Source organism: Cinclus cinclus, chromosome Z (genome assembly GCF_963662255.1).
Source record: "Cinclus cinclus chromosome Z, bCinCin1.1, whole genome shotgun sequence".
NCBI lineage: Eukaryota > Metazoa > Chordata > Aves > Passeriformes > Cinclidae > Cinclus > Cinclus cinclus.
The window spans coordinates 15,582,488-15,594,470 of NC_085084.1; the positions used below are offsets into that span (position 1 = coordinate 15,582,488).

General features: G+C 50.0%; 1 protein-coding gene across 1 annotated transcript; it reads left to right on the top strand.

Annotated features, from left to right (window-relative positions):
• Positions 1-3,294: 3,294 nt before the first annotated feature.
• LOC134056218 (serine/threonine-protein kinase PAK 3-like) lies at positions 3,295-10,909 on the top strand. Its single transcript, XM_062512864.1, has 12 exons — positions 3,295-3,373; positions 4,326-4,363; positions 4,802-4,924; positions 6,638-6,779; positions 7,469-7,532; positions 8,156-8,204; positions 8,501-8,613; positions 8,883-9,000; positions 9,752-9,851; positions 10,131-10,327; positions 10,421-10,558; positions 10,808-10,909. The coding sequence occupies exons 1-12, from the start codon at positions 3,295-3,297 to the stop codon at positions 10,907-10,909; spliced, it is 1,263 nt and encodes a 420-aa protein (XP_062368848.1).
• The last annotated feature ends 1,074 nt before the right edge of the window (positions 10,910-11,983 follow it).

An 11,983-nucleotide genomic window follows, 5' to 3' on the forward strand; every position in this document is an offset into this window, starting at 1 on the left:
TGACCCAGATACCTTCCAGGTATCTGCAGGTGTTGCTTGCAGAAGGTGCCTGGAGGCAGTCCTCCAGCACCACAGGTCTGGGTAAATGCATAAATGACCAGCCCTCAGCAACTGAGACAGTTGGACATACTGTAACATGAACATATTTGAAAATTTTGGTACAATCTGGCTTGTCAAAAGAGTATTTGGACAAATAATCAAAAAACTATGGAAAAATATGGTTCTGACAAAGTTCTCAGTTCTTACAGCTTTAATTACAAGGTAGAATAGCCCACGTGTTCTTGGATAGAATCCAATTAAAGTAATATATTCCTCTACTCCATTAGAAAAGAATGAAGATGTGTCCCATCCCCAGAGCAGTGGTATGGTAAGGAGGAAACATAACTGTAAAGTTAACCTTTTAAACTTTTAATACAGTGGCTGATCATTTTATAATATGACTCCAATTATTGAACAGCAAGGAGTTCACTCAGGTGGGATAATGGACAAAGATGAGTATACTTTTATAATACTTTTTTCCTCCTCTTGGAATCTTCCAGCACATTTCTTCCCATCTTCCTCATCTCTGAATTGCACATATATGGAAGACTTTTATTTTGAAACTGATGTGACCTATGTTTCAAGGTGTGACTTTTGACTATGATATCTCTGGAGCTGAACTTCATAGTCCCCAAGATACCTGATTTTAATGTTGAGGAATCCATCTACAGCAGGATGTGCCCTGGAACTGTTGGTCCTACAAGTACATAGTACCTTGGAGTGGTGTTTCAGAGGTAATTTTTTAATTTAATGGATCAGATTAATATATTTTCAAGAAAAACTAAATTTCTTGTGGTCTCAGTCAACAAGATGAAGCAATTTCAGACCTTTTCAAGAATAAGAAAGGCATGAGAGTACTGTACATGTATGTGGAAAACTGATTTTCCTAAGTGATTACTTTCCTTGTCCAATCTCATAGGAAAATTAGACTGCTGAAAACCAACTGGTATAATTGAGCCCAAATCCTGTTAAGTAACATTTATTCTAAAGTATAAAATTAATAAAGTTATATATAAAGCATAACATGAATATTGTCAGAGCATCTTTATAATTCTATTCTGCATACTTTCTGTTGCTGGGAGAAGTTCCTGTGGTCTTTTTTCAGTCCCACAATTACAAAGTATGCTATAAGGCAGAGGACAACTGAGTATTTCTATCTCAAGCAGGAAAGGTTATACAAAGTAGCAGATACAGTTGCATTTGAGCTGCATTTCAAAAACAGGAGGTTTACTTTAATGCTTAAGGCCAAAGTAGGGAAAATGAGAGGATCTGTGTGTTGATCAAAAAATCTGTTACTGATGCCATTTAGGTTTTGCCTTTTTTCTTTTATATGCTCTCAGTACTCTTCACAAGTATATTTGTAACTCTGTAGTCTACTGTGACTAGTTTTCCCAGTACTTTTCCATAGCTTTTCCTTAAGCAGAAAGAGAAAACAAATTCCAGAGCTCCAAGACCTGAGAGGTACAAGGCTCCAGGGCTATATTGGTTGTTCCTGGGAATGAAGGCCAAGAGCAACTCTTTGAGATACATTCTCCTGGACAAAGTACAGCTAATGCTGTAGGGGGGAATCCAGAAAAGGGGCTTGACCTGGGGAGGTGGGCTTTTCTGGACATCTTTCTGTAACTGCCTCTGGAGAGGCAAATAAAGATCCTTTTAAAATTACCAGCTTACTAAAATTATCTCGAGTTTCATTTCCAGGTTGGGAAAAAGACAACATAAGAAAACCGCTCACAAAGCAGTTAAATAAAAAAATATGTAAAGTCTGTAAATGGTAAATCTGTAGAAATGTGAGACAATCTGTTTTGGGTGGTAATTCCAGGGTATGAAAGGGTTGGGTTGAAAAGTCACTCTGCACTTCTGTGATACAGAGAGGGCAATCAAATCCTGGCAAGTCACCATTAATTGTGAAAACTCTGCTCAGATTTAAAAACATCTGGTATGGCTTGGGATCCTAAGGCAAACTTATTTTCTACTCACTTGCTCCCATCACATATTCCTGTGGGAAAACAGCAATACACTGCTCTAAATCCACAGTGTGAAAGGCTCAGCGTAAAGCTCCTGAAAGACTGTGTAATATACCAGCAGAGGATCTGTCTGTGCTGAGTCACCAGGAAAGCAAGCTAAGCCTGGGATCATTATTCCATGGGTGAAGTGGGTTGATTTCCAGAGGAGCTGCATGCACTTGCTTCCCCATGCCACCCAGTATTTCCTTTCCACTCTCCAGCTGGCTCCTGGGTTGAACTCGGGACTTTGCAAGGGAAGAGAGGGAGTACATCTAACTTTTCCTGGGATTTGGCTATCCAAATGTCTGCAGGGAATCTTACAGGGGGCGTGGAGCCTGGGCAGACACCTGTGAGAGTGCGGCTTTGGACTTTTCCAAAGGAGCCTTCTTTGGGCTTGACATCTGCAGGGCATTGCAGAGCAGCGGGCTGCAGGCTGCTGCCACGGCTCCAACACAACAAAGCTGTGGCAGCCTGAGAATCACTGCACAGCTCTTCTGGATGTCCTGAGACCTTCAATTGCCAGAGAAACAGCAAAGTGCGATGACAGGAGCTTTGCAACAGGAGATAAGCCAGCATCTCCCTGACACAAAGGGAATTTAGGCTTCAAACTGAGTCCAAGCCAAGGTGAACATTCACCCACGTGCTCAAGAAACAATGGAACACTGCAGCACTCCTGGAAACGTATTTCCATTGCTTATTTTGCCCCCTAAATGTCCTTGAAGAAGTTTGTTTTTTCAGGACCAATTAACATGCCAGAAGCACACTTGCTTCTCATCAAAGCCTTGGGGACCAAAAACCATGTTTGCTTGGTTTTCTTGGGCACCAGCTGGGCCGGTGCATTTTCTGACTTTCCCTGGGACGTCTCAAGCACTGGCTTCTGGATTGTTAGGATTCTTTCTGCTGCATTTTTCTGCCTGAAGAGAAATTCCCAGGCTTTTCCTTTGCATCAGCTGTACAGGAGATTCGGTTGCTGGGTACAAGGATGCCAACGAAGCATGCTATTTTGCAGGTTAATAGCTAATAGTATCTGCTATTGTGACGTCAAGGCAGCGGTGCCATGTCACAGTGCCATCAGCACAGTGTTGTTCCAGTGGGTGCAAGGCCTCGTTGTCCAGAGCAGCTCTTGCGCTCGCTGGCTGCAGGAGGATCCTTGTGATCAAGGAGTTCTCAGCAGACAGCCTGCACCCCAAGAGGAGCCTTGCTGCTTCCCTCGGGTGGCATTTAGTGTGCAAACCCTCACAGCACTGCTAAAATGATCAAGCAAGTCTGTGCCGCCGTTTGCACTGTTTTTTCTGTTGCCTATTCCGGCTACTACCTGACGCACCTGACTCGTAAGTAAAGGTTTATCCTCGGGGTCACATCACCTGGCCTGTGCTTCACTTTATGCCTGAGTAATGACTGAGTTCATTTGGGAGCAGAATGACCATTCAGATGTCACCTCTCTGGTAAATCTCCTGCTAACAGCGTCAGCTCCAACAGGGGTGTCTGTACCGGGTGGCAGGTGGAGAGTATTTGCTATGGAAGCGGCAGCAGTTGTGTTCCCGCCACGGGACAGTGCGTGGCAGTGCAGTGTGTCATTGCCTCAGCTTGCTGCTTCAACCAAGACCACCTGAGTTGGTAAATCGCAGAGTCTAAGGAGACATCCTCTGAAGTACTTCTAAAACGTCTGTGCTGTGGTTCTCTCAGGGAGTGAGGGAAAGCATCTTTTGCTGCATGTTCTGCCATTTAGCAGCCTCGGCTGTCTGACTTGAGTCTTTATGGTGTGCCAAGATAGTGATTCCCCTGGTGGTGCAGCACAAACTGCAAGCCAGTTAGGCTTTGCTGCTGAACCCAGGAGCTGTTTCTGGGCTGCTTCAGCAGAGAGGCACCACGGAGAAGGGACCAATGGGAGAAGCTTTCCTGGGGTATGGTCTTCAGCAAATGGATGGGAATTAGTGCATGCCATCTCTATAGAAATACATAAACTTCAGGAAAGGGAAGAGAAGAGGAAAAAGCTGCTTTAGCTGTTGGGCAGAAGCAAAGCTCTGTCTGTTAAGGAAGAAATGGCATTTCCATGGCTATTTGTTTCTATTTGTCTCCTGGCAAAAGGGGCCCAGATGTAGACAGAACCTAGGTTAGTGTCCTTGTTGTTCCCTTGACTGATGTGGGAAAGAACGGTTGCTCCTGGAGGCGTGTTGGGAAAGGGAAATGCTCTCTGTTGGGCCCGACTTGTGCTGTGGGATTCCCCAAGACAGGCAACTTTTCTAAAGGCAGATCTGGTTCCTTTTCCTTTGCTGGCTGCAGGTCACCTGACACGTGGATGGAGGAAAGCCTGTCCTTTGGTGAGTGGCAAAGCAACCTGTGACGTTGCTAGCGTGGAAGAATTGTGGGGCAAGCTGTGAGCTTGGATTGTTGCAGGACAGTGTAGAGTGCCAGCCTGGGAGGCTGATAGAAAGGCCAGGTGGCTGTTGGCATCAGCAGCAGCAAAGAGAGCAGCGGCTCTTTCCTCATTTTCCAATGAAAAGCCTTTCAAGAGATGAAATCCAAGTGTGGTAGCCCAAAAGCATCTTGCTGATTCTAGCCAGGGTGGAAGAGCAAATGCACAGCAAGATGTAGTCCCAGCTAATTCACGCATCTCAACAGGGTTTTCATGGCTCAGAATCCCACCTTGTTTCAAAGTCTGTGATGTCCCCTTATTCTGGACCCATGCCCAGCACAACAGAAATCAGCTCCTAAAGGACTGCCTATTCCCAGTCTCTCTCACTGCTATCTGTCTGCAGGCCTCAACAGCAGGGGCAGCACCTCCTCTGGCTCCCTCTCTCCTTGAGGAAGAGGCTGAAGAGGAGCAAAAGGACATCCAGCCTCCAGCTGCTGTCCCTCCATGGCCAGAACATGCAGAACCAGTAAGTGGCAGCTGTGCTTGGCAGTGCCTTCGGTGCAGAGTCAAGCTTAAAGGTTTGCATGACCCAGCCCTTGGTTCTCGTGGCTGAAGATGCTGGGGGCCCTGTGCCTGCCATGACATAGTGCTGCTTCAGCCAAGCCAGGGAGCCCTGGCTGATGGGACGAGGGGTTCTGGATTTTGACGTTGAAGCATCGCTTTGCTGGGATGCCGAGAGGGCCCGAGAAAGTCTGTTGGGATCAGGCCATGGGCAGCATTAAATCAGTCCTGGTGTAGAAGTGAGCCCCTTGGTGCCGGTGTCTGTGCAGGCTGCCTGTGCTCAGCACACAGAGCGGTCCAAAGACACAGAGCACAGCCTTGAAGGATACTTAGGAGGGACACACTGGTCTCTGGAAGGGAGCTGCCCCTCTCCTTGGACTACTTAGCTTCAGGTACATGCTAGAGGGTGCTTCACTTGCACAAGGTCACAACAGAGTTTGATGAGGAGAACTCTAGGCAGCTCAAGATTGTAAAGGTGTCCTAGTTTGAAAGACAGGTGTTTACTAAGGAAAGCAGAAGCCTCCCTTTGAAATGAAAAATGTGACCCTTCCTTCCTACAGATTAGTATGATTTTGAAATTAAGGAAGCTCTCAGGCAAAGATATGGGGATAGGAATGACAGTTCTTTACTAATATATCTAACAAGACAAACAACAACAACAACAAAACCCAACAGCTATGAAATTAGCACCAAACAGAACGGTAATTCAGTCCCAGTCCTTTCTGGCTGCAGGCACCTTTTTCCTGAGCTGCAGTTCCCGGTGCTGGGGACGGGCAGGTCCCGCAGAGCCGAAGGAGGGCTGGGGGTGATGGCAGCGCTGTCCCAGGGGGAGAGAGAGATGGAGAGAGCCCTCCGCTCATGGTGTGGGTCCCAGTGCTCAGCAGAGTGCTGGATGATGGCAGGTTAAAGCGAGAAGGCAGCAGGGCAGGGTCTGACAGCAGTGAGGATGATTCCTGGCGCTGGGATGGCAGGGGATGGAGCTGAGGCGGCGATCGTCCTTCTGGTCCAAACTCTGCGGGGAAATGGGGAGAGCCAGAGCCTTCTGTTTCCTCTTCTGGATGTTTGAATCTCGCAGGGTTTCCCTCTTCTCTCCCCTCCCCCTTGCAACCAGGGCCCAGTCAACAGGTATCTTAGCATGACAATGGGGAAAATTCCACAGAGGGAAAAGGGAAAGAACCAACCCCCAGCAAAAGGGCAGGTGGGTCTCAGAAGGGCTGGAGTTGGGATCTAAAGGGCCGCTCCTTAAAGCCTGAAATACAGAGGGGAAATGAGTGAACCAGGTGAGAAAAGGCGCATGCTCTGGCCTTCTGCCCAGACACCTGCATGCCAGCTGCAGGGTGATTTCATTGCCCAGAAGAGCACAGTAGGCGGAAGGCAGCAAGGCTCTGGGGCCATGATCTGACCTCTTTCTGGATCTCTGCAAGGGTGTCAACACCCTGTTACAGCCGACTTGCAGAAAAGCCCATAAAATGTAGCGAGGAAATGGCCGGGAGCTGCTGCTTCAAAGCAGCCTTTGAGGTTTTCCCATGGCCTTTGAGTAGGGGACATCCAAAAGCTGCCAGCTGAAGAGGCCTGGCGGCGGCTGCCAGCATCTTCCTAAGGCCTTGCTTTTGCCATGTGCTCTCTGGGGCATCTGTGCCAGCCACCCTTCTGACAGGCAATCCTTTCCCTCTCCCAGCTGGACACACACTCTGCGCTTCAGTGTGCCGCTGCAGCAGCATGGCCTGCGGCAGCAGGCACTCCCTCAGCTGCCAGCACTTCATCCAGCAGCCCAGCCCAGCAGCCTGAGAGCAGAGAGGAGCAGAGCCTGAAGACCCTGAGTATGTCTGGTGTATTTGTCATCTGCCAGGGCAGTGTGTTGTCTGCGTGTCTGGTTGTCGGCCGCGCCACAAGTTCCTCCTGGGTTTAGTGTCTCAGAGGCTCTTGGGCCTCCCTACAGAACCTGTTGCTGTGCTCTGAGGCAGCCAGAGAGAGCTTGGGCTGCTCCTGGTGCCTCTGAGGGCAGCTGCGACTGCCTTGGCTCTGCCTGGGCTGCCTTCTGTGCCATAGACAACAGCAGACATAGTTGTTTCTGCTTGAGCTGAAGGTTGGTGCCCAGCGAGTGCCTAGGCACCAGGCAGCTCTCTGGCCCCAGCTGTTTGCTGGCTGTCATTTCTACTCCTTCTCTGGATGGGACACTTGGTGCTCCCAGGTGGCCCTGCCAGTGATGGTTGGTGCAACTGCAGAGGCTGCAAAGGCCCTTCCTTAGTTCTGAGGGCCCAGTTCTTGAAGGCTCATCCTTTTGCCATCTCACATGAGATGCTGTGCTTGAAACAAAGAAAGTCCTTCTTGGAAAGGCCAGCTGCTGAAAGGTGGAGAAGATTGCCCTCGCACTGGCTGTTTTCAGGGGCTGGAAGCCAAGTGACTGTAAAGGGCCCAGAGGTCGCCCGAGTGGGGCTGCATTTGGGATTATCTGTGGAGGGGCCTCTCAGTTGGAAAGTGAGTGCCCTGAACTGCTTTTGTCTTTCAGGGAGCATTGTGAGTCTGGGCCACCCAATGAAGAAATACACAGCATTTGAAGAACTTGGACGAGGGTAAGTGTGACGCCTGTGTTTTCTCTAGAACCGTGGGCCAACCATCTTTGGCTGGCGCAATATCAAGCGTGAAGCCAGGCAACCTCCAAACACAGCCAGACCCCAGCTTTACCTCCTGCCACCTCTTAGGACTGCTAAGTCTGAGCAGTCGGAAGGCATCATCAAAGACAACTTGGGGCTGGCAATGTCTTGCTTGTGGCAAGGAGCAGGACCTGGAAGATGTTGTGCCTCTGCAGCTTGATGGCCTAAAAGAGCACATTGGCACCCAAGAATGGTCAGCTTTTCAAAGACAGTGTTTGGAAAATAGCTGTTCTCCATGTTTCACATGCGCATGCATGCACACCCAGACACAGACAGAGGTGCCCTCAGGTTTGGAACTGACCTAAGTGGGGATGCGCCTTGGAGATTTGCAGCAGCCCTTGGTCTACATGTCGGAGCTGGGTGTTCTCTGTGACACCCTGCCCTGCGTGGCAGAGGCTGGTGGGCTGATGAGCTATTGGATGAAGAGATACAGTAGCCAGGCATTTTCTAAACCCTGGGCGCAGCCTGGACACCTCTCCTGCGTGGGCCTGCTTTCACTGCCAGGGACTAAAGGGCTTTCTCTGCTGCTGTTTTCTTTCTAGGGGGTTTGGAGCTGTTTATAAAGCCCTCCATGCCAGCACAGGACAACAGGTAAAGTGTCAACTCCCCCAGCACATGTTGCAGCTCTGGAGTGCCTTCCCCACTGCTGTGAGCTCTGCTCTGAGCTCTGGGGGGGGCTCCTCCATGTCTGCAGCAGATGCTGTGGATCTGAAGCACAGTCTCACCTGAGGGTGCAGAATGTATTTGGGATGGGCTGTGCTGCTTCTCCTCAGCGCCTCTGTCTGGAAACAAGGCAGTTGGGCACCGCTTGCTGCATCACTGCGGGCTCCTTGTGGTCTCGGGCACGCAGACACTTGTCAAGTTAGTGGTCTTCAATGTCTTTTTAGGTGGCCATCAAGAAAATGTCCCTTCAGGAGGAGATGTGCGAGGAGCTGGCTGTCAATGAAATCGTGGCCATGAGGGACAACAGGAATCCCAATATTGTTACCTACTTAGACAGGTTGGGCTGTTGTCATGCTGCTGCTCCTTTAGATAGTGCAAGGCAGAAGTGACACCAAGCCCTCAGGTCACTGGCAGAAAATGGAGCTGTTTCTGATTTCTGCAGTTGTCTGCAGGGCGTGGGAGGAGGTGGCTCTTGGTGTGCAACGACCTCTTGCAGCCTAGGGAGTTGGGAGAGCAGTTAGAAAAGCCTGGCTTAGGCTCACCCTGGGCTGATGACCGAACTGTGCCCATTCCTTCTGTCCCCATGCTCTGGTCTTCCTCTTCCAGCTACCTGGTTGATAGGGAACTCTGGCTGGTGATGGAGTTGATGGACGGTGGCACATTGTCAGATGTACTCAGCGCAGTGTACCTGGAGGAAGGACAGATTGGTGCTGTCTGTCGGGAGGTGAGGGATCCTACTTGTGCTTCCCCTGGCCTGCCCCACATGGCTCTTGTCAGCTGCTGGGTAGGAACAGCAGAGATTTTTTGCTCACAGCTTTCTTTTACTACTGCTGCTGTCACACCACAGAGAAGAAGAAGAAGAAAAAAGAGCATCTGAAATGAACGTCCTGCCTGTGTCCCTGCACTGCTGAGGCTCTGTTCTTGTGCTCTTCCATGCTGTCCATCCTCTGGCACTCGTGCTCGCTCGGTTTCACTTGTTCTGTCTTGTTGGCTTTTCCTCTCAACCACTTCATGCAGCCCGTCAGTCTGTCCTGCAATACTTGCTGCTCTAAGGAGGCGTGTGGGTTGCAAACTTTCAAGCTAAGGGCAAAGCAGATGTCCTCAGCCTCAAAGGGGAGCATTTCAGCCCAGATAGCATTGGATTCTGGAACAGGTCTGATGTGCTGCTTCCTCCTCTGCTGCCATGAGGCTCTCAAGAAAACGTTTGCCATGATGCTTTCCAGCTAAACTTCATGTGACTATTAGGAAAGCAGGAAGGGCTTTTGGAAGCTCTGATGCCTCCCAAAAAGACAGAAGACTTCTACAAGTGTTGAAGCAGCATGCTCTTTGCCTTTCTCTTTTCTCACCCTTATGCTGCGTGCTCATTTGCAATTCCATGAGAAAGCTGTCAATCTCATGGAGCCCTTTCCTTTTTTCTGGGATGGAATCAGGCCCTCAACTTTTACCCTTTTATCTTACTGTCCTTTTTCTCTCAGTGCCTGCAAGGACTGCATTTCCTTCATTCCCGCCAAGTCATCCACAGAGACATCAAAAGCAGCAATGTGCTGGTGGGCATGGACGGATCTGTCAAACTGGGTGGGTATCCCTGGGCAGGTACAGCCTTCCCATGTGCTGTGGGGCTGCTTTTGGGTGACTGCCGGTTCCCAGAAAGTGCTGCTGGGCCAGTGGGTGAACAGTGAGGCTGTTTTTTGAAGAGGCCAATGCCTTATTTTGCTGGCTGTGGACTTGTGGAGACAGAGGCCGGCTCCTTTTCCAGCCAGTTTCACTGTGGCCTTGTCAGGCTTGGGGTGGGCAATGCTTTTGCCAGCTTTGGCAGGGCTGGCTGGCTATGACAGGGTTTGTTTTTCTCCTCAGCTGACTTTGGCCTCTGCGCTCAGCTCAGCCCTGAGCGCAGCAAGCGCAGCTCCAGGGTGGGCACTCCCAGCTGGATGGCACTGGAAGTGGTGAGAGGCAAAGCCTATGGCCCCAAAGTGGACATCTGGTCACTGGGGATCATGGGGCTGGAAATGGTGGAAGGGGAAGCTCCTTACCAGAGGGAAGCCCGTCTCAGGGTAAGGTGCAGCTTTGAAAGGGGGGCTCAGTGTGGAGAGAGCAGCTGTGGCCAGGAAACAAGCAGGTCGAGTGTCCTCTTCCATTTCTTGTAGGTTTTGGAACTGATAGAAAGGAACGGGCCCCCAAAACTGCAGAACCCCAGGCACCATTCAGCTCTCCTGCGTGACTTTCTGCAGTGCTGCCTGCAGGCAGATGAGGACAGGCGCTGGTCTGCCCAGGAGCTGCTGCAGGTAAGAAAAAGCAAAGTGGCCCAAAGCCTTGTGAGCTGAGGACACAGAAGATGCAGGAAGAGATGAAGAGGAGGGTGGGCCACGTGGGCCTGGCTCAGACAGGTGCAGCACACAAAGGCAGAGGGGCACCTGGAGCCCTCAGTCCTCTTTGTGCATCCTCCTGGGAGCCAGAAGAATCCTGTTTGAGCCTGTGAGGACATGGTCTTGCAAAGTAAGGGTTCCTTTCTTTTTTGTTCTTCCTCTGGGCAGCATCCATTTGTGACCGCGGGTGACCCTGCCTCCAGCCTGGCTGCTCTGATCGTCTCAGCCAAGCAAGTGCAGGAAGAGTGGAAAGGAGAGTCTTGCTCCTGAGGAAGACTGTGCCCCGCCAGCTGAGGGGAGTGGAAAGGGGATGCATCACATGCTGGCACAGATTCAGCCATCCCCTGAATGTTATTAGGAGCTGTAGCACAGATAGGAAATGTAGTGTTTAGACATTTATTTAGCTTTAGGTAGGTTTTAGGTAGGACTGTAGACTATAGAAAGCTTCAATAAAGGAGCATTGTTCAGATAAGCGTACAGGAGTGTTGATGTCGGGAAGCTCAGAATGATGCTTTAAGGATCAATGAATTGTCAGAATGAAAATGAAGCTACCAAAGAAAAGCTGGGACTCAGGAGAACTTGCCTACCCATGTGTTTCCTGATGTCATTCTTAACATGCCACCTGAAAGCGTGAAATACGAAGTTGAAGACGATGATTATGCCAGAAGACACTTAATTTCAGTCAGTCTGGCAATAAAACTGTTACATACCAGTACATTGGTAGATTGTTTTCTTTGCCATGTTGTAGCTGTACGGTTGCTTCTAAAATGTCAGAGGCACCAAGCACATGGTGAGGTGAACATTTTTGCACACTGAACTGGGGAAAGTTCTTGCCCAAGGGCAGGCAAAAGACATGCCAGGAGCTTGCTGGTCATCTGACTGTGGCTAATGGGGCATCAGTGGTCTGGGAGCAAAGGTAGCTGAGCATATGTCCACCCAATATGAAAGAAGGCCTTGGGGTTTGGGAGCAGCCAGGGCAGGCAAACTGGCCAGAGCACAGCTGATGATGAAGATCAGCTTGCAGGGTAGTGCTGAAGCCATTCCATCTTGTCCAGGACTCAACAGTATCCACGTGGCAGAAAGCCTCTCTGAGCTAGTCACCCTCCATCACAGATGCAGCTGCCCAGACAGAGCTGAGGTGGGATTGTGCTGCAAACTGGGTATCATCTGCAGGCAGTGCTCTGTTCTTGGGTCAGTCCCCAATGGCAGCAGTGATCGCAGGCAGAGGAAGTGCTCAGCTTAGTGCCAGAGCTGCAGGACTAGGTTGAGGAGTTATCAGGAATGCAAGGACAGACTTGTGGAACAGCAGCCCACCTGCCCTGAGACAGGCCCAACAGGCAGGCA